General features: G+C 33.6%; 1 protein-coding gene and 1 long non-coding RNA gene across 3 annotated transcripts; both read right to left on the bottom strand.

The window, feature by feature from the left end:
• Positions 1–8,211: 8,211 nt before the first annotated feature.
• LOC102668748 (uncharacterized) lies at positions 8,212–11,409 on the bottom strand. Of its 2 annotated transcripts, XR_005890235.1 has the most exons (4): positions 11,168–11,409; positions 9,548–11,028; positions 8,565–9,200; positions 8,212–8,471 (listed from the first exon to the last, which is right to left on the bottom strand). It is a non-coding gene; the product is annotated as an uncharacterized lncRNA (long non-coding RNA). The 2 variants fall into 2 exon arrangements; XR_420286.4 differs by having other exon boundaries at positions 8,565–11,028.
• Positions 11,410–13,175: 1,766 nt separating this feature from the next.
• On the bottom strand, positions 13,176–15,708 carry LOC100499965 (probable small nuclear ribonucleoprotein F). The gene is made up of 5 exons (XM_003555695.5): positions 15,547–15,708; positions 14,953–15,040; positions 14,779–14,816; positions 14,613–14,677; positions 13,176–13,469 (listed from the first exon to the last, which is right to left on the bottom strand). Exons 1-5 carry the CDS (start codon positions 15,550–15,552, stop codon positions 13,400–13,402), a joined length of 267 nt encoding a protein of 88 aa, XP_003555743.1. The 5' UTR covers positions 15,553–15,708; the 3' UTR covers positions 13,176–13,399.
• Between the last annotated feature and the right edge of the window lie 7,794 nt (positions 15,709–23,502).

The following is a 23,502-nucleotide window of genomic DNA, read 5'->3' as shown; positions in this document are numbered from 1 at the left end:
AACGAATGAGTTGTTTTGAACAACCATTGTTGATCTTACCAAACTCTAGATACCATAACAAAATTCTAAGAGAAGATATTTTGAGAACCTAAAGAGAAAAAAAATCTAAGGAAGTTAAAGTGAGTTTTCATTAACCACTTGACTTGAGTATACATCTTTATATTTATAGACAGGACTGATATTAGATCAGCTGTCGTAACTGAACAATTGTTAACTAAAAATCTAACTATCTTAGTTAAAACTAATTGAGACTGCAGTTGAATAACTACAGGTCTCTTTACAATACTCTAATATAGACAAGGCCACTTCTTATCCATGGGTTTTAATGTTAGTCACTTTTCATCTAGATTTTCTTGCTTTAATTCTGCATCTGACTGTAGCCTATGTTAATACATGGATATCTAGCCTCTTGGCGATGTTAATGTTTGGCTTCATTTATGATATAGAGCAAAGCTGAAGGATCCATGTGTCATGCAGTTGCTGAAGGACATGTGTCTGTCACTGAGGAAGCCTTGGATTAGTTAGTTAGTTAGTATCATTTTCTGTTGAGAAAAAGTTGTTAGGATTGGTTGTTAGTAACAACTTTATATAGCCAATTCGTTCTCCTAATGCATTCATTCCATTACTTGAAAACATTCTTCTCTGTATCTTTGATATAATTCAATAAAACTTCTCGAAACCTTTTCTCTTTCAAGGTTTCATATTCATCCTAGTTCTTCGGTTAATCTTCTTCCCCTAGAACTATCTTATCTCTTATTAATTGGTATCAGCTTGTACCTTCCATCTGACTGTAGCCTATGTTAATACATGGATATCTAGCCTCTTGGCGATGTTAATGTTTGGCTTCATTTATGATATAGAGCAAAGCTGAAGGATCCATGTGTCATGCAGTTGCTGAAGGACACGTGTCTGTCACTGAGGAAGCCTTGGATTAGTTAGTTAGTTAGTATCATTTTCTGTTGAGAAAAAGTTGTTAGGATTGGTTGTTAGTAACAACTTTATATAGCCAATTCGTTCTCCTGATGCATTCATTCCATTACTTGAAAACATTCTTCTCTGTATCTTTGATATAATTCAATAAAACTTCTCGAAACCTTTTCTCTTTCAAGGTTTCCTATTCATCCTAGTTCTTCGGTTAATCTTCTTCCCCTAGAACTATCTTATCTCTTATCAATTGGTATCAGCTTGTACCTTCCACCTGATCGGCAATGGCAGAGAATACACGTTTAGCGACGACATTGAAGGAGGTTGAAGATCGAGTTGTAGCTAGGCTGGAAACACGTCTCATCGAGTTAGTGGGTAACATTTAGAAGGTGCTTGGAGATTCTTTGAAGGATTCGCTGCAAGAATTAATCAAGAACATGCAAGAACATAACGCTTCTTCTCTGAGCTCAAGTCTAATCCCTCGCGGTGAACATTCTCTTAATCTTCAATACAATTGTGGCACTAGGTTAGCTCGCATTGATTTTCCCAGATTCAATGGCGAGAAGGTTCATCAGTGAATTTACCAAGCTAAAAATTACTTTTCCATTGATCATACACCGAATGATTACAAGGTCAAGATTGCTATCATTCATCTTGAAGGGAAAACCCTTCAATGGCATACTGCATTCATGAAATCTATTCATTCCTTTCCTGTTAGTGATTACCCAGTTGCTAATAGAAAGATTTAGTGAAGTTTTTGATGACCCTATGGCGGATTTGATGAAAATATGACGTCAGTGGAGGAGTATCACGAGGCTTTCGATTACATCATTTCACGATTGCAATTATCGTATGACCATATTCTGAGCTATTTTTTAGGTGGGTTAAAGAAGGAGATCCAGATGCTTGTCAGAATGTTTCAACCAAATTCTGTGAGAAAGGCCTTTACCTTAGCTAAAATGTACGAAGCTTCCAACTCTCAATTTGTTACCTCTACTACTTCTGTCAAACAAAATAAGTCCACTACAAACAACAAGTCCCTTGTTGGGTGAAAAACTTGTGGATTCGGGTTCCACAAATAAAGAGGTAGTAAAGACTACCACTAGACCTGGTAGAAGCTTAAGTCTTGCTTACATGGAAGAAAGGAGAGCCAAAGGTTTATGCTACTTCTATGATGAAGTTTTTTCTCCTACCCATAGTCAGACACATAAGAAACTTCAGCTACAAGTTTTGGAGATTGATGATGCTGACCCTACTCCTGTAGAACTTGAAGATGTAGTAATTCCTAGTGAGTCGGATGTTTTAGAACCTCAAATCTCAGTGAATGCTCTTACTGGTGTTGCAAATTTCAGAACTATGCGTGTGACTGGTTATCATAAGAAGACGGCTTTGCACATACTTATTGACAATGGAAGTACACATAACTTCCTAGATATCAACATGGCAAAGAAGTTGGGTAGTCTAATAACTCTCATGGATGTTGTGAATGTGGTGGTTACAGATGGCACAAAGTTGCAGATTACTTCAGTCGCCAATAACTTCTCCTGGACTCTTCAGCAAACAACTTTCAGCTCAGATATGTTACTTATTTCCCTGGGGTGTTCTGACCTTGTTTTGGGAATTGAGTGGCTAGTTAAGTTGGGAAACATTACTTGGAACTTTGACAAGTTAACCATGGAATTTCATGTGCAAGGTAAAAGGCATGTTTTAAGAGGAGCAACTAATGGTGATTTACAAACAACTAGGAAGCAACACTTACATAAAACACTTTCTGATGGGGTTCATTTAGTGATGCTGCAGCTATGCACTGAGGAGGCCCTAGCCACTCATGTAGATCAGTCTTTAGTTCCTCCTTCTATCCAGCAGCTTTTGGATCACTTCAGTGACATTTTCCAAGAGCCTACCGAATTACCACCATCTAGGGAACTACATGATCATAAGATACCATTGTTGGAAGGCACAAATCTAGTTAACAAGAGGCCATACAAGTATGCCAAGCATCAAAAAGACATTATTGATGGCTTGATTCAGGAATACTTTAAGTCTGGCATAATTCAGCATAGTAGTAGTCTTTTTGCTAGTCCTGTTGTGTTGGTTGGGAAAAAGGATGGGTCATGGAGACTGTGTGTTGATTATAGGGAGTTAAACAAGGTCACCATCAAGAACAAGTTTCATATTCCTTTAGTAGATGATTTACTGGATGAGTTGCATGGTTCCCATATTTTTTCAAAAATTGATTTACGAGCTAGGTACAATCAAGTAAGGATGGCTACTTGTAACATTTCTAAGACTACATTCTGAACACATGGTGGTCATTTTGAATACCTTGTCATGCCATTTGGCCTCACGAATGCTCGTGCAACCTTTCAAGGCCTTATGGATGTTGTTTTCAAACAATTCTTGAGAAAATTTTTGCTAGTTTTCTTTGATGATATTCTCATCTACAACAAGTCTTCAGATGATCATGTCATACATCTACGGCAGATACTTTCTACTATAAGGGCTAATTCCTTATTTGCTAAGCATTCTAAATGCTACGTTGTTGTCCCTAAGGTGAAGTATTTGGGGTACTTTATAAGTGGAAAAGGGGTTGCCACAGATCCAGCTAAAATTGAGGCAATGTTATATTGGCCTCTACCTCAAACATTAAAGCAACTGAGAGGATTTTTGGGTCTTGTCGGGTATTTTCGAAGATTTGTTCCTAAGTTTGGCATTGTGGCTAAACCATTGAGTGAGATGCTAAAAAAGGATAGTTTTGTTTGGTCTACTGCAACAACATTATCCTTTCAGCATTTAAAACAATTGCTTTTTTCTACTCCGGTCTTAGCTCTTCCTAATTTTTCCAAGGAATTTGTGGTTGAAGTATATGCCTCATGCTTTGGTATAGGGGCAGTTTTAATGCAGGAATCTCATCCCATTGCCTACATCAGCAGGACACTAAAAAAGCAACAGCAATCTCTATCTACCTATGAAAAAGAGCTTTTGGCAATGGTCTTTGCAGTTCAGAAATGGAGACATTATTTACTGCCTAATCGTTTCGTTATCAAGACTGACCATAGTAGCTTGAAGTATATCCTAGAGCATAAGCCTTCAACAGTGTTCCAACAAAAATGGTTGGCCAAGCTCATGGAGTTTGATTTATCTATTGAGTATAGGTAAGGCAAGGAGAACGTGGTAGCAGATGCTCTTTCTAGAATGGAACCTATGGAATGTCAGGCCCTTATCACTCATCAGATCCAATCTGATCTGCTTGAGAGAATCAAGCTTACTTGGTCCACTGATCCTCATCTTCAAAAGTTGATCTCTGATTTACAACATTCTGTTGCATCTCACAAACATTATTCTTGGCTCAATTATGAGCTCAGAAGGAAAGGGAAGTTGGTAGTGGGCCAGGATCCTACACTCAGACATGATTTACTTACTTGGCTCCACACCTCTGCTGTTGGAGGTCAGTTTGGCCGAAATGCTACTTGGCAAAGGGTTAGGTCTGTCCTTTATTAGAAAGGATTTTTTAGAGATATTTAATTGTTTATACAACAATGTCTCACTTGTCAGCAGTGCAAATATGATACTGTAGCTTCTCCTGGGCTTTTACAGCCTATACCAATCCCTAGCCATGTGTCGCAACATATTACAATGGATTTTATCGAGGGTCTTCCTGATTCTGCAAGTAAACAAGTCATTTTCGTTGTGGTTGATAAACTCAGTAAAGCTGCTCATTTCATGTCCTTAACCCATCCATATACAGCTGCTACAGTGGCTCAATCCTTCCTTGATCATGTTTTTAAGTTGCATGGATTTCCTGACACTATTACAAGTGACAGAGACACGATCAAATGTATATTTACAAAAAAACACTTACAATGAAACAACAACCTTTTGCTTCTTTGATTTTAGTCAGACTGAGCAACACCACAGGACCAGAAAAATGCCTATCAAAATAATCCTTAAACTCTAGAGCCAGTGACTCCCACAAAGTATAACTCATGATACTTCCACTGTGTAACATTAAAAATGAATTATTCATGCAGCTAACATTTCAAACTGACTCAGGTTTCTATTTTTGTAAATAATAATGAATATCATTCATCCTTCATAGTAAATACAACTTTCTTTGGCTTGTCCTACAGATTCCACTGCCCAATCTCAACAACCTCACCAATAACATCTTCACACAAAACCCATCATTAGAGACACCAACGACACTAACATTTAAAGTTGTTCAATAAGCACATATTTAAAAAAACGTACCTATTAAAAAGTCAATGTTGATTGAGTTACTTACAATGTCATCAAACATTGTGAAGTTGTACATTGTTTTAGGTATTTCTGGTATTTCGTGAGGTGTGACTTTAGTTGCTTTTACAAAATTTATTTTAAATCCATGGTGTGTTGCTTTATGATGACCACTATTCTTTTCAACTTCAAAGTTTTGAATAACATATGTGTGACCAACATCAAAAATAACATTGTTAAGTTGAACATCAACATTCCTCATTTGTGCTAGAATTTTATCACCATGGACAATCAACATAAGCAGTGCTATTTTTTAAAAGATTTGCTATAAACAATAATCAACAACCAATACATACAACATATCTGACAAAAATCAATTAACCTGACCTTCTTGTCAACTAAAATTAGATCAACAATAGACTTAGGCGATCTTGGTATGGTCCACATGTTAATCACTCAAACAGCAATCTTCCAAGTTTCCTTTTTGTCATCTATTTCAGCTATCGAGGTCAACCTTCAAAACATTGCTACAAAAATACACAAATTACAGTTATTCCAAATAGAATATGGATGAAAATCGAAAAACCACAACTTAAAGAAACTGCTAGAAATCCATACCAGTTGCCATTAAACTTTCAACACAAACTGCAAAAATTCCAAATATCCAAAACATGATTGTCATAAAGACATTAAACATTCATTAGGCTAAATGAAGACATATACAGAGCAATACACACTTACGAAGCAAGATGAGTTGTTAACGTGACAATGGTAGAAGCTTCCTACAACATAAAACGAAAATGCACAATAAACCAAATGTTACTACAGTTGGTATGGCGGTAATATAGTAAACACACAGCAACTAAAAAATAAGCGTCGTAACCTTGTTGAGCAACCACCGTTCAACAACCTTTGAGAAGAAATGTGGTAGAACCAGAGGAGGAAGATGAGCACGCATAGATGAAGCTGTGAGATTTCAAATTGGAATTTTAAACATGTGGTAGAAGCCTCAGGTCACCTCGTAGCTCTCGAACCTAGTGAGAAGAAAACTATGAGATTTCAAATTGGAATTTTAAACAAACCATGAAATGAATGAAAAAAGCAAAGGAGGAAGATGAGCGCACGTAGATGAAGTTGAGAATGGGCGATGTGACCTCCCAGGTTTGCTACCTAGCGTCGTAGGAGACTGGCCTATGCATTTCAAATTGCGAAAAATTCGAAGGATTAGCACAAAATGGTGGAAGGAGTTGAAAAAGAATGGAAGCAAAGCAAGGAATGTAGAAGCAAGCATCATGATGATGAATCAAGTGATTCAAGTAATTTGATAATGACAAAGATGATGACAAAAAGCCCAAAGAATGATTTCAAGATTCAGTCAACAAATTCAAGATCAAGTTTAATTTCAAGTTTCATGAGAAGAAATCAAGAAGATTCAAAAATCAAGAGAAGTTTGATTCCAAGATTCAAGAGAAGATGAATTCAAGATTCAAGAGAAGAAATCAAGAAGACTTCACAAGGGAAGTATTGAAAAGATTTTTCAAGAAAAACAAACATAGCACAATTTTGTTTTTTAAAAGAGTTTTTCTCAAAATTTTCTAAGTTACCAGAGTTTTTACTCTCTGGTAATCAGTTACCAGTTTCCTGTAATCGATTACCAGTGGCAAAGTTTGATTTCAAAAGTTTTCAACTGAAATTGCAACGTTCCAATTGATTTCAAAATGGTGTAATCAATTTCAAGATATTGGTAATCGATTACCAGTGTATCTGAACGTTGAAATTCAAAATCAATTGTGAAGAGTCATATCCTTTCATAAAAAGCTTTGTGTAATTGATTACATGGTTTTGGTAATCGATTACCAGTAACAAGTTTTGAATAAAAATCAAGAGATATAACTCTTCAAATGGTTTTCAGATTTTTCTAAAGGTTATAACTCTTCTAATGGTTTTCTTGACCAGACATGAAGAGTCTATAAAAGCAAGACCTTGACTTGCATTTGAAGAACAATTATTATTACAACTTTTTCATATATTCTTTTACAACCTTTGAATATCTTTGAACATCTTCTTGAACTTCTTCTTCTTCTTCCTTTGCCAAAAGCTTTCTAAAGTTTTCTGGTTTCCAAACCTTGAAAACAAGAGTGTGCTATATATTTTTCATTCTCTTCTCTCTTTGCCAAAAAGAATTCGCCAAGGACTAACTGTCTGAATTTTTTTTGTATCTCTCTTCTCGCTTTTCCAAAAGAACAAAGGACTAACCACCTGAATTCTTTTGTGTCTCCTTTCTCCCTTGTCAAAGAATTCAAAACGACACAGTCTGAGAATTCTTTTGATTCTTCCCTTTCCCATAAACAAAAGATTTCAAAGGACTAACCGCCTGAGATATCTTTTGTTTTCCCTTCACAAAGTTTCAAAGGACTAACCGTCTAAGAACTTTGTCTTAACACATTGGAGGGTACATCCTTTGTGGTACAAGTAGAGGGTACATCTACTTGGGTTGTTGTGACTGAGAACAAGAGAGGGTACATCTCTTGTGGATCAGTTCAAGTGGAGGGTACATCCACTTTGTTGTTTAAAGAGAACAAGGGAGGGTACATCCCTTGTGGATCTTTGCTTGTAAAGGATTTTACAAGGTTGAAAAGAAATCTCAAGGACCGTAGGTCGCTCGGGGACTGGATGTAGGCACGGGTTGTTGCCGAACCAGTATAAATTCTTGTGTTTGTCTTCTTCTTCCCTATACTCTTTAATTTCCGTTGTACACTTTAATTATCGTTTTTACTTTTGGTTAAAGTTTCTATTTTTGTTCTTTACTTTCTAGTAAAAACATAATTGAATCTAGTAACATTAAGAAGGATAAGTTTTAATTAGTAAAGGTTCATTAATAATTAATTTAATCCTCTCTTAATTATTATGAGGTCACTTGATCCAACAAGGAAGCCAACAGGAGAAATAAAAAATAGCAAAAAAAACTAGGGGCCGACACGTGCGCTTGCTGGTTGTTCTTTTATTACTAACAATATATTTCAATGATAAACACCTAATCACAAAACAAAGTGTCAATGTTACCATATGACAAAGTCAATTGCTCTAGAGTAATCAAGACACATAATTAAACTAAAACAAGTCAGCCAAGGTTCACCACCACAAGGTCAAATATTCTACAATTATCACAAAACAAAGTGTCACTTAAAGCAAATGACAACACTGAAACAACAAATGAACCCATAAACTTCATTGTCAACAAATTATGCAAAATCCTTCACTAAATGTCTCCATGCCTCCTCCTGACAATGGCATTATGCCCTCCATGTTCACTACAACAGAAACATTTATTTTAATAATCATACACAACATAAGAAATAGGCAACTGTTGTAAATTTAATCATGTCAAAACACCACATACTGACCCATTGTTGGGGTTCAGGTCAAATTCATGAACAACATTGCTCTCCTGACTAGGGGAATAACCCCATCCGGATTGCCATCACCAGTATAATGTTGATTACTGCTACCGCATGATCTCGTTATGTCCATTTCCACCACACCTGCTACATGTCTACACCTTACGAGATCTTCCAGATCGAGTCTTCTTGCTTGACCCACATCGATCCTTTCGGTCTAACAACAGGTAGGTCAAGTACTTCTTCGATATCATTTTCAGGTTATGGGTTGACATCTGTTTCTACCGCTAGTACTGCACTATACTTAACCTTCATCCTATTTAGTTGACAGCCAAGTAAATTCATGAAATGATCATAGTCTTCTTGGTCACGATGCGCAAAATCACACACCTGTCTAGATATTTGCACTAAAGTCACATATTTAGCCATCGAATCCAAATTCCAATAGTTTGAGCCATGAGCATAACATCTAACAATTCCTTCTTTTGCATGTTTTGACCACCTATCCAGCATCAAAGACTTTGGTACTTCAGAAAAGTGTAAATGAAGTATTGCAGCCAATATATGCTCATATGGCAATCCAATTGACTCCATCCTCGTACAAGAACATTTGAATTGAGTTTTTGATGCACAATAGGAAACCTGCCACATTATACTTGTAGAATATTTGAGAACAGTAAAAATAGATAGCATTGAGGTTTCATGGCAATCAACAACCCTTATGAATGATGCTCTATTCAGATAAGGTGCAAATAGCAAAAACATTTCCTTAGTCATGTGCTTTACTGCAAATGTCTCCAAAGAATGATAATTGGTTTCAAACTCAGGCTCACCATTATTAGAATAGAAATTAGCCTCAAATTCTCTAAAACGCAAATATGTGAGGCACATGTGAAATTGTTGGACAAAGTCTGTCAGATTAACCTGTGAATGACAATACTTTACAAGATGGCTATGAAATGCTTCACAGCAAGAAGTAGTGTGTATACCTGCAAAGAAATTTCCCCGGATATGAGGGGGAGACCACATGCTTCTTTTGTCTTAAAACTCCTTCAGCCAATTGTTGTTCTCCAAACCAAATTTCTCCACCATTTCACTCCAAACTCTATCAAATTCATCATCCTCAATTTCTCCCAACATACATCTTTTCAAATATAGCATCATTTCACATTTTTTGACATTACTTTGTGCATTACGAAGCAAATGCCATGCACACAGCCTACGATGCACGTTGGGAAACACTCTTCTAATTACATTTCTCATTGTAAGATCAACGTCAGTTATCACCGAACAAGGGGTCTTTCCATTCATTGAGTCCAAAACTGTTCCAACAACCACACCTATGTTTGTTTGGTCTCATTCATTACAATTTGGGCAACAAAAATGGCAGTTTGATTATGATGGTTGACACTCAAAAAAACAACAACGAGACATAGGTCCTTATTTTTCTTACAAGTTGCATCAAATGCCAAAACATCCCCAAACACTTGATAGCTCATAATACTCTCCCTGTCCGCCCAAAATTAATGTTGCAGCCTCACTTCGTCATCAACTGTGTGAGATACATAAAGTAATGGGCCTTTCGAACCCAACTCCCGAAAGAAACTGAAAGCTCCACTCACATCAGTTGATTGCTCCCACCTCTGCCCGCTTGATTGATTGTAAATATCTTTTATTACAAATCCTCCTTCTCAAATCCTCCAGCCGAGTTCACAAATGCTACATAAATGAGTGGAGGTCTAATGTCAACATTTCAAAAATTATCAATTTGCAATATATCAGTTGCACTCATTTTTCCATGAGCAGCTAGCAACGCTGAAAAATTAACACCCAACGCTCCACGATTGTGATCAAAATTCAACTTCGACACATACCACCGCCCATTGTGTATATTCACATAAACACGACACATTGCATCACAACCACACCTTGTTCCGTTCTTCGATCTGTGCTTTCTACAGTTTGGATTCAAACCGTTCTTTTGCTTAAAACCAACTCTGGAGCACACAAAAGTCTATTGCAAAAGTTCACCTTTCTTGTCTCTAACTACATGACTTTTGCAAACAGAAAAACCACTAATTCTAGCATACTAGTAATAAAATAAATAGCCAACTTCCAAATCAAGACAAATCTAACCTCCTAAGATCGTCCATGCTCAAATTTTCCATGTCAAACTTCAAGATGTCTGTAACATCATCAATAACTATGCCATCATCCCCAGCATTTTCTGTAGAACCTCTAACATCTCCATCTTCAACGTCAATTTGAATATCATCTGCATCTTCAACTTCTTCTTTTTCTTCTCCTTCAGCGTCTTCATTATAGAATCCATAGTCTTATGCATCATCCTCATCGTATGCCTCTGAATCTGCATCACCATTTTCTCATACTTCTTCTCTTCCAACTCTATCTTCATATTCATATCCATTTTGAATTTCTTCTGCATCTCCAACCACATCACCCCTCATAGCTGAAAAACAATAAAAAAAAATTATCACATTCGATCATAATTCTATAATACATAAAAACCGAATACAAAATTACATCTACATCTAAAAAAAACAAGTAAACAAAAGTTTCAATTAAAACAATAAAACAAAAAGATTCACCTAATTTGTCTTAAGAACCCCGATGCCCAAAACACTGACAATGTCGCCGACCAAACGCCCACCTCCCCATTAAGGTGTGCGCATTCATCTTTTTACTTCCAATCATATACGTGTTTGCTTCTTTGGATATGGCTTGTGCAGATTCTTTTTTCTCTGTTTTGTTTGGATGAAACTAATACGATTTCAATTGTTATGTCGTTTTAGTTTCTTTGAGTACGTAAACCAATAATGAAGAAAAGAGAATTGTTTCGTGATTGGATTGTATTTGGTTTTATAAAATAAGGCATTTTCTAGCTTTTTAAAATCACCGGAAATTGTTTAATACCCATTAAATACTCTAGGCAAACAATTTCTGATGATATTTAGTTGCTAAAAAAAGTTAATCACAAAATGTATCTGCCACGTCACTGTAACGGAGAAACTTGATTGCAGAGAAAAATTAAAAACAAAACGGAAAAATAGTTTAAGATAAGACTGATCAATTAAAAGTTTAAGAAGTAAAAACAAAAGTTAATAAATGATCAAATAAAAGTTTAAGAAGTAAAAAAAAAAGTTAATAAAAGTTTAAGAACTAAAAATATAGTTTATCCTAAAAACAAAGTTAATAAAAGTTTAACAACTAAAAATATAATTTATCCTAAAAAAAATTGTAAGTAACTTAAATTTAAGAAGAAAAAAACATTTTTAATCATTTCAAGTTCGGGTATAAGATTTTCACTAAAAAGTGAAATTTTTTGTGCCATGTCTTTGCATTATAAGTTTTATGTAAACGGTACAAAATAAACGAATGGAGTAATTTACTCCTAATCTTTTGAAAAATGTCAACTGTCCTTCGATTCCTTGTATTGAATTTACAATGTCTACATTCATTTTGTAACTCTGTACTTTTACCAAACTTTCAAGGAATACTGATCCTAAAAGGAAAACGATTAACATTGTGTTAGGAAGAGGTGGATGAAAAGGAATGAAAAAGGATGGTTGTAAGAAGTGAAATGTAGAGAAAGTGAGATTGTTTATAGATGAAAGAGAGATACAATGAGAGATAAAAGTGGAATTGTTTGATACAAATGAAAGAAAAGTGAAAAGAGATGAAAAACTAGCAATAGTGCATTGTAGAAATGCTAGTCTCGATTTCACCGGTATTTAAAATATATGAAAAGCACAATGCATTAAGAGTGAGTATGTTTGAATGAAATAATTTAAAATTCTAAAGAATTTTAAATACTTCAATTGAAATTCTTTCATTTTTAAAATTTTATATTTAGATAAAAAAATTAAATTTCTTTTATTTTCAAAATTGGACAACTAATTTCGACCCATCCACACCACAAAATACCACAAAATGATTGCATGAATCTAAAATAGTGACGCCTAATCCTCCACCAACAGGGGAGGGCATTGTGTTAATATTTTGAACCTAAACCATGCTATTACACCAAAGAAACAATAACAAGAACAAAACACAAATCAAAAACACAAAATCAATGAATTGAAATCAAGATTAAGAAACAAAATAAAAAACACAAACCAATGACAAAATCTGAATCAAGAAACCCTAGATTAGAGAAGAAAAAGAAAACAGAGATGAGAAATCAACAAACCAAAGAGAACAAAACTGTCAAAGTGATAGCGAGGGAGGGTCGAGCGAGAGTGTGAGGAACAGTCCAACAAGAGTGAGAAAGGGTCGGAGGAGCCTGAGAATAGCAAGAATTTTCAAATTCTCTCTGTTTTAGTCAGGAATTAAAATTCCTTAATTTTAGTTAACTGAAATTTTTGTTTAAAATTTCTTAAATTTTAAAAAAATTCAAATAAAATATCCAAACACCAAATTTTATCTTAAAGAATTTTAAATTCCTGTTTAAATTACTTTTTCTGTTTTAAATATTCCATCCAAACATAATCACCTGAGGAATGTGAATATCTATCAGTATTTTTCTCCATACCAGGGCTTGATTTCTTCTGAAAACACTCAAATGATAGGAGTATGATTAAGGACGACTTATCGATGTGTTCAAATGATATTGATTATTACATAAACAGAGAAATAACATATTCAGAAGCATGAAAATAAAATAACAGACAACTTGAACATAGGCACCCTATACACAAGCGAGTGCATCATTTCAAATCTCTACACAACTACAAAAAAACCTACATTTAAGTTAAGATACAAAAACAGTAGAAAATTCGAGTTCATTTTATGTCATAGCCATTAGCAGCTTTTATCACTATCTAGTCTTCTGCAACATCTTCGATTTCCTCATCCTCCGGTACTCCTCGAAGGTAGAGAACATTGTTACATCTAGAAATACGAAGTCACAGACAATGAAATAAGATATTTAAGATATGACTCGCAAAGTAAGTCAAAGTGAAATAAATCTTAATTAGAAGAAATAAATTATACAAAGTCAGCTCAAAGGAGGAAATGCATATATTAGCTTTCTTGTTGTATTGGATTTTATATCATGTTCAGAAGTACAAAAAACAACAAAATGTTGTAGCATTATAATAAAAAATTTATATACAACATGACACATATACAAGGATTACAGATAGGACATCAATCGGCATTGGCAATAATATTTAGGTGGTGTAAGCAATATAAACCAACTTCATATCACTCTTTTCAATTTAAACAACACGATTCAGAAACCATATACCATGTTATCTTCTACCTCCCAAAATATGTTACAAAACCGAGTGAAAAAAATGATTATAAATTCTAGTTTCAAGTGTTCACAACAATGTGAAAACATAGTGAAAACTATAATGAGAATTTAAACTGCAAACTGATTTGAAAAAGATTGAATATACTACTATCCAATCCGATTAAAAGCAAATTGAACTAGATTGGATGATTCAGTTTCTTGACTATTGCTATTTAAAATATTCCTTTAACACTTCAACATTTTTCAAATAGCACAATTTAACTTGTATATTTTTTTCCCTTCAAGCAAATGGTTTGCATATTTTCTTAAAAGAACTAGCTACTTCAGTAACTAGTTTGATTTCTAAGTCACTAAAATATACAACAACAATTGATTGTAATAAAATGAGTTTGCTTATCTCAAGTAATGGTGTGATTTAATCTTTTAGTACCTAAAAGACAAAAAAGGCTTCAAGCATCTTAAGCAGTGATACAATGACATTGATTCTAATGGTCTTTTCTATAAGGGATGGTCACTTGATTTTATTTGCGGTGGAACAATAAAAATACGACAACAATCATAATAATACAAGGGGTATGGTTGGGTTCAATTTAAAAAATGGAATATGAAAACAGATTCAAACTGTAGGGTTTTAGGGGATTTTGTTATTGAAGATTTTATTGGTTCAGTTTTTTCTTTCTGACTTAAAGGCTTGGATTAGATTTTAAAACCTCCTATGCCTTATCAAAACATAAAAAACCACTACTAACAAATAGAATAGTTGATGTGGAATTTACCTGATTAAAATCTCTCCCAAATTTCCAGTAAACTGTCCCTCAATGTACTCTTCAGTGTTGGCCAGCTACAGAGATATTCACAGATATTAAAAACAAGCCCAGAGCCCCAAGTCAATGATCATTCATATACGGAACAAACACCTAAAAATTAATTTAGATATATAACCTGCAAGTTCATGTAGGAATCAACGGAAACGAGATAGCCTGAAAAATAAAATAACACAGTGAATACATGATAAAAAAAAATCATGCACAAGCTAACGATTAAACACTGAAATGAAAGTGTAACAGGGAAATAACAGTAGAACAATTGACTCATTACAAAGCATCATAGTCATACCCTTGTACTCCATTCCCCACTTGAGTTTCACAATTACGGGCTTCCCAGTCAAATTGTTCAAGAAAGGCTTGGGGTTAACTGGAATAGTCTGCAAAAACAGGAAGACCAGAATAAATTAAAAAATAAGGCACAATTAATCACATTGTGTGACCTTCTACACTCAATGTGAGCATTGAAATCGCTCAGCTATGAAGATGTAGGGTTTTTTTTTACCAAAAACAACAAAATACAAAGTATCCAGGTCTCCCAATAACCAAGCAATTAGGCTAATGAGTATTAATACCAAAGGAGGCATAAATACTAATTACCCCTGCGCTAAGAGACCTTTAAATCAGAAAACCAAAACCTGCACCAAGAACACGAATCTGGTCTTGCTGAAACATATCCCCACACCCCGATACTGCTAATTAAATACTAATGTACCACATAATTCCAGTAAATGAACCCCCCCCCCCCCCCCCCCACATAAAAAATACGTGGCAACACTAATATCAGCATAGTAAACAGGCTTATACGTTGCTGCCAAGATGATTAAGTGAATGAAATAAAATGGAAGATAATTAAGTTCGGGTAGTGCAAGAAGAAGGTACTCACGGCCATTGTAGAATGCTATGCGAGATCGAAATCGCTGAAACCTGGAACTTGAGACAATGACAGAGCTCGAAGCGGTGATTAGGGTTTTGTACCTCAAGACCCAGAGGGAGGAAGGAGTTTGGGATATGATTCCGGTTTTGTTTGGAGAACCCATTGGGCTTCTTTTTTTTATTATTAGACTCGTGTTATTTAACCTCTCCTGTTACTAATGCACCTCCCTTGGGTAAAGAAAAACCCCAACATAATCTCCTTTCCAATATTGTGCATCTGTTAGTAAATATTTGTTTTATAGTTTAAAATTTATAAATATATATTACTTATATTAATTCTATTTTATAAAATAAAATATTTATTTTAGAATCTATTACGTAAAATTAGATTTTTTATTTTTCTAAAATTTTGTTTTAATAGGTCAATGTAATTTGTTACGTTTGTTTTGACACCAGTAAGTTGGTTTCCAACGGTCAGATTTTTGTTGTTGCATAAGAGAGTCTATGTCTATATATATTTCTTTCCTCCTTTCTAGAAAACACACAAGCAAAACAACAATTTGATTTCTTTCTCCCTAAATTTTTTTATTCCTTCTCTTATAAAAACTTATTTTTGAGAGCAAGAGCATTGGTATTCAGAAGGTTGGAGGATCCTTTCGCTACACACGATCAGAACCAACGGGTTGTCCTATCTTGGGCGAGGAGTGCAATCAAATTTTCCTACTAGTGCAGTAAAGCGTTTTCTCTCTAAGGATAGTATTTGCGCGCTTCAACCCAGGCTAATTATTTATTCCCCTAATTTATATTTTCTTTGTTTTATTGCATGATATAGTGCACTATTGATTCATGTTCTGTCAATTAAATTTATTTTGCTATTGTTATTTGTTATTTAATTCAAGGCTTCGCATTTTTTTCTTATTTATTTCTTTTATTTTATTTTAATTTTCTAACAGTTTTAGAGAGAAAAACTACTTTCTTCTTGCATAGTCTTTTGTGCAGTAGTATTCTGTTTTATCAAAATATTTGTCATGAATATGATTGAGTCTCTTTCTAGTAAGTCTGAAAAATTAATGGATGAAAACGCAATGTATTATGCTCCATTAAAAATGTTTTATTATATTATTTCATTTCTTTAAATTTTAAATTAGTGGGTGATTGCTGGAAAATATTTTCTTATAAATTTGGAATTTAAAATTAAAATATATTTTTTTTATCAATTATGTTTGTTAAAGATAAAATGCTTTTAGAATTAGTTTCAGTGATAAACTAAAAGCATCCCACTACTTACATTCTTATGTTAGGAAACTATCTTTTATTTGGTCAAATTCCTTTGTGAACGTTACAAGTCTTTAAAATTAAAAAGTTTGTTGTTTGGTTTTTAATTTCTATTGTTTAACGTTATTGTTATTGCTGCAAGTATTTTGTTGCCACATGTTGGTGACTGATTATCTCTCTATATATAGCTCATTGATAAAAAAAATAAACATGTGAAAATACAACACACAAAACAATAACATGAACACTTGGGTGAAGCTTTATATTCCGCATGTCATATTTTCTTAATAGAGTACCTTATAAAAAAATTGAAAAAAAAACCCTTATGAGCTATGGAGAAAAAAAACCAAATCCGAAGTATCTTAAAGTGTGTGGGTGTTTAATAAAGGTTAACATCCTTATTAATAAGAAAAGAAAAATTAGACCAAAAATAGTTAATTGTTTGTTGGGTATTTTTTGCATAGTACTACTTATAGATTCTTGGTTTTGTTAATTCAGAAGTGTCCGAAATTTCTAATGGTACTATTATGGAATCTAGAGATGTCACTTTCTTTGAAAATATTTTTTCTTTGAAAAATAAATTGTCTAAATCTGTTTTTGATACTTCTTGTTCTAATTTATCATCTTGTAGTAATGCTAATAAGGACTTTGTTTTTGAACCTAGGATGAGTAAAAGATCTAAAAAAGTTAAGGATTTTGATTATGAATTTTGCTCTTTTCTACTTAAAGATGATCCTAAAACTTATGGTGAGGCCATGAGGTCTATTGATGCACCTTTTTGGAAAGAAGTTGTTAATGATGAAGTGAGTTCTCTTAAAACTAATAAAAATTGGATTTTTGATTCTAATGAAACAAAATCGACAAGTGGTTATGTCTTTACTTTATTTAGATATTGCTACTAGTGAGGCTGAGTTTCTTAAAAATTTGTTATGTGATTTGTCATTATTGAATAAGCTTATACCTCTTATTTCAGTGCATTGTGATAGTCAAGTTTCTATATCTAAAGTTACTAGCAAAAATTTTAATGAAAAAAGAAGACACTTAAAGAGTGAGACATAAGTCTATCAGAAATTTGATTTCTCATGGTGTCATTTCTCTTGACTTTGTCAGGTCAGAAAATAATATTGCGGATCCGCTTATAAAAGGGTTGACGTGTTAACAAGTACTTGAGTCGTTGAGGGGAATGGGACTAGAGCCCATTATTTAGTTACAACAATGGACACCCGTCTCAGTGTGATTGGTGATCCCATGAATGGAGTTCAACGGGTAACAAAGAAATTGATTGTTGACTAAAGTACACCAAAATAAAATTTTGCAGAGTTGTTCAGTTTCTCATTCCTATGACGAGGTGTATAATAAATTGTGGCAATATTAAGGTTGAGTTATTTATATATGTGTATTTTTGGTATAAAAAAATACCTCTTAATGAATCCGATGACAATTATTGTAGGGGCAGGGGTCACAAACCACTCTTCGAGGATTCACCTATTGAGTGTGGTGGTGGGGTCGCCACTGTGAGATATAGGCTAATCTCTAAGTGACACTCACGAAACAAGATACATGCGTAAGGTCGTGTAGCGCGCTACCACTTATTAGAACCTAAATGAACGTCAATATTGTAGGGATTGTGTACTAAAGTCCGGTTAAAGAAGGTGTAGTTCAAGACAATTAAGTCACTACATTTTTCTCGGGTGGAAGTTCATAAACACTAGGTATAAGGCTCAAACCCGGAAGGTTCCTTATACTGAAATACAATATCTCATGCTCTTTCTTTTACATTTGTATACAAATTATTTTTAAAAAAATATTTTAAAATTTTAAATTATGTGGGGGAATGTTAGTAAATATTTGTTTATAATTTAAAATTTATAAATATATATTACTTATATTAATTCCATTTTATAAAATAAAGTATTTATTTTAGAATCTGTTACGTAAAATTAGATTTTCTATCTTTCTAAGATTTTGTTTTAATGGGTCAATGCAATTTGTTATATTTGGTTTGATACTTGTAAGTTGGTTTCCAACGGTTAGATTTTTGTTGTTGCATAAAGGGGTCTATGCTTATATATATCTCTTTCCTCCTCTCTAGAAAACATACAAGTAGAACAACAATTTGATTTCTTTATCCCTAAAATTTTCTCTTCCTTCTCTTATAAAAACTTATTTTTGAGAGCACGAACATTGGTGTTTTAGAAGGTTGGGATCCTTTCACTGCGCACGATCAGAACCAACGGGTTGTCGTATCTTGGGAGATGAGCGCAATCAGATTTTCCTACCAGTGCAGCAATGGAGGCGGCTTCTCTCTAAGGATAGCGTTTGCGCACTTCAACTCAGGCTAATTATTTCTTCCTCTAATTTATTTTTTCTTTGTGCTTATTGTATGATATAGTGCATTGTTGATTCATGTTCTGCCAATTAAAGTTATTTTGCTATTGTTATTTTGTTATTTAATTCAAGGCTTTGCATTTTCTTCTTATTTATTTATTTTATTTTATTTTAATTTTCTAACAGCATCAACTCGGTAAACACAGCTTTGGCGTTCTCGCAAGGAGAGCCTTCTTCCTAGTATTTTATTTTTGTCACGTGAAGTCAATTAGGAGAAAAATGTGATTCCAATTATAACACTAACGTTGGTGGAGCCCTATAGTTTTGGATAGGGTGTTGATGGGTCCAGTTTGACTAAATGTTATCCAATCAATCATAAATAGGTCTAAAGTTTTTAAAGTATATAATAACTAAATGTACTCAAAAAAGATCAAATTGTAAAAATATTTGACTAATAGAATTAATGATTTTAATGCTAATGTGATATTTTTATTTTAGATAGAAATAAAGTTTGATATTAGCATATGGAAATATAAACAAAATCAAGGCAGAGATAAAAATAACTTCAAAAAATCATGGGTGGTTTAATTTAATAAATTTTATGAGCTAAAAATTAGTAATGTGTTTTGTATTTAACAATTAATTTATATCTAATAAATTAAATTATTGATATGGGTGAAGTCAGGTTCAAAAAAATAGAACTTGTTATCCAACTGGGCCAACCCGTTCAAGTCGGGTCTTAATCGGGTTGGATCGAGTTTGACCCAAACATTTCTAAAGGGAGTTGTTATTGGAACTACTTTCTGGGGTTCTTTTTAGTTGTAATCCAAAATTGCTTCTTGGATGAAAACACAATGAAATCATATTTCCGTTACCTATATGGGGGTGAAAAAAATAAATAACAATGAAAACACAATTTCGTTGTACCAGTGTACAACGGAATTGTATTTTCATTGTTATTTAAGGGGTGGAAAAAATAAAGCAACGGAAATATGATTCCATTATATAGCAATGTACAATGAAATCGTATTTTTGTTGCACTAAATTTTACACCCCTATGTGTGTAACAAAAATATGATTCAGTTGTATATTATATACAATAACAAAATCATATTTTTGTTGTTGGTTAAGCATCAACACCGATTCACCTCATCCCAATCTCGTCGAATCACCATCACAAACACAAACATAGATTCAACAACAACCAAATCCAAAGTCCCAACCCCAAATTCATGCCATTGCCTAGATTTGTTTACAAGCAAAAACGAGTAAGGCAATAGGGAGGTGCAACTCTTGGACCGTAGTGGGGTGAGTTGCGTAAAGGAATAGGGAGGAAGAATAAGTGAGAAAAAGAAAGTGGAAGAGGGTCGGAGCGATGCACAAAGGAAAAAGTGTTGGGGCGTGGATTTGAGGAGGGAGGGGTGCGAGGAAGAGGGATGGATAGCGTGAATGGTGGCAGGGGAGAGTGGCAGCGCGAGAGTTCTACATTTGGGCTTGGGTGGGGGAGACGGTTTTGGACCTAAGGAGAAAGGAAGGGGTGTAGGGATTTGGTGAGTGAGCAAAAGAGGAATTTCACAAAGGTTGGTAGTGTCAATAGTAAATATGATAGTGAGAATAGTTGTTCCTCTTCTAAATCCCAAATTGGAAATAGTAATAGATAGATCCATCAAAGCCAAATTGGTCATTCAATCTAGGGATATTCTTCCTGCACCATTCATTTTTTCTTCTACACCCAGCATTTTATGTGAAATTCCAAATTTGGCCTTCACTTAAAAGTTGATATACACCAGCTGCTACTGTGCACCCAACATTTTCATATTTTTGCCTCTTCTCCTCACACCTCTTCTCCTCCTATGTGCTTCCTCCACAAGTCTCTTCTCCCCCGCAAGTCTCCTCTCCTCCACCATCGTGAATAGCGTTGTCTTGTCGACGGTCAGTTTTTATTTTTTGGACTCTGTTTTACCCTATGTGCACTGACAATCCATGTGGAGCATGCAAAATTGCAACCTTATGATCATAGGGATTGTCAATCCATACAGTGTGTATAGATTGTCAATCCGTATGTTTGTTAATTTTAAATATTTTATTTATTTAATCATTTTGTTTATTTAAAAATTAATGTATAAAAAATTGTGTTGTTATTTAATTATTTTATAAATAACTATTTTAATACTTAAAGTATTAAAATAGTTATTTATAAAATAATTAAATAACAAAAATTCCAAATTTTTATAATGTACTTATTTTTAAAAAAATTAAACAAAAATAGGTAATATTGTATAAGAATTTTTTTTCTTAATATATTTGTATAAATATTATAACATTAATACTATTAAATATTTATATAAATAGTTATTTGAAGTATAAAAAATATAAAAATAAATTTCTTCATTCATTTATAAATATATAAAAGTATTAAAATAGTTATTTATAAAATAATTAAATAATCATTTATAAAAAATTAAAAATAAAATTATACTTTGATTTTGATCATATATTTTAGTTTGCTAGAAATAGTGATTTGAAGTTTAAAAAATTAGAAAATGAATTTATACATTGATTTATGAATATGTAAAATTATTAAAATAGTTATTTATAAAATAATTAAATACTTATTTATGAATTATTAAATAGTAATTTATAAAAATATTTAAAATAAAATTGTAGTTTGATTTTGATGATATATTTTAGTTTGCTAGATTAATCATTTAAAGTTAATTTAAATTTAATTATTATATTTGTTAAAATATAGTACATTTAATAATATAATAGGGTTTTAGAAGATTTATTAGTTACTTTTTTAGTTAGTTTTTGAGTAACATAATGAAAACATTTTTGTTATGAAATTTGAAACTCAACTATTATTTGAACGATGACATCACTTGTTATTATTATTTAAATTTTTAGATTATGGTTAGAACCAGAGGATTGCGTTGAGCTTTAGGCAGAGTTTTAGAAAGAGTCTTAGGTAGACAAGTTAGTGGTGATGAGGAAGAAACCCCTTAGCGTCAGAGGCTGATAGCATCGACATGTAGACAATGGGCAACTGCAGTTATTGTGGAGGATGTTACGAATGTGGACAATGCTGCCGATGAGCCTCATGAGGAGCCTCAAGATCCTATTAAGGAGGATGTAGGTGGTGATTCACATGATTTTCTAGGTGGGTCCCAAGATACATCAGTGTTAATGGATTATACTTATCATGTGGCATCCAAAGTGTGGGCAAGAGAGATAGTTATTTGTTTAATTAAAATTTATATAAATAAGTACATCATTTTAATTTACATAAATAATTTTAATTATTTTCAGGAACGTATTGAGTTGAAGTTGGCCTTTCATGGGAGGAAGATGGAGAAATTTGGAAGGCATGCACCTGAGATTAAAGACATAGTGATTACTACCGAATTAAGTTCTCTGATTACATGTTCATTGGAGACAATGATAGGGGACTTTTATTAGCTTTTGTAGAGAGGTGGCACAAGGAAACTAGAAGTTTCCATCTACCCATCTCGATGGCTTCAGTTTTCTCAATACCTTGCTCTGGTTGAAGAGTTTTGTAGTTTTCATGGTCAGTGTGCAGCAGGCTACATGGAGTGGTTTTATATGATATCTCACCCATTCATGAGTTCGCCACAGCTTGGGGAGCCTCCTAGACCTCCACCCATGGTTCATGATGATACATATATTATACTAATCCACCTGTGTTGCCCATTCACACAACAGCTATGCCACAATTAGCTATAGCTGCAACTTTTGATTCAAACATGCCTCGACATGCATTGGTATAATATATTTACAATTCCACTAATATACTTTTTTTATATAATTTAGGTAATTAGTTTGACGTTGTTGTTAACGTTGTAGTCCACTAGCGAAAAGATAGCAGAAAGCTTGCAACACATGATAAATATGAGGATGGTCACTGCTAGAACTTATGCATACACTATAATTGAGCACTATTTAACATTAGTCAGGGTTGTCACTGAGCAAGAAAATGTTTATGTTTGCTTAAGACGAAGGAGGGATACATAAGACAGAGCTCGTGGTGGACTCGGATCATGATTTTGTATTATATTCATTGGTTATGTAGTTGACTATGATGAACATATGTGTTTATTTTGTATTTAACTATTATGTTTGATTGAAAACAAACACTCTGTGCATTATGCAAATATGATTAGAAAGTGTTATATGCATTATCCATGAAATTAAAAATATGTAAGTTACAAACACATAAACAATAATTAAATGTTCAATCTTCTCCTAAATCAACATGTTGTGTCGTCAACCTCATGGAATTAGTATACTGGTGCATTCGACTAATATAAGGAGTAGGCCACTGTTTTGCTTGATAATGACAATG

This window comes from Glycine max, chromosome 20 (assembly GCF_000004515.6).
Source record: "Glycine max cultivar Williams 82 chromosome 20, Glycine_max_v4.0, whole genome shotgun sequence".
NCBI classification, from domain to species: Eukaryota; Viridiplantae; Streptophyta; class Magnoliopsida; order Fabales; family Fabaceae; genus Glycine; species Glycine max.
The sequence above is the reverse complement of the archived record's forward strand: the minus strand, read 5'-3'. Positions and strand labels throughout refer to the sequence as shown.

Bases quoted from the DNA above. Each gene is read 5' to 3' on its own strand.
- LOC100499965 (XM_003555695.5), bottom strand. The intron at 14,678-14,778 runs GTTATATATCTA...ATATCTCTGTAG, and splicing joins ATTCCTACATGAACTTGCAG to CTGGCCAACACTGAAGAGTA. The intron at 13,470-14,612 runs GTAAATTCCACA...TCGTATTTCTAG, and splicing joins TTGGGAGAGATTTTAATCAG to ATGTAACAATGTTCTCTACC.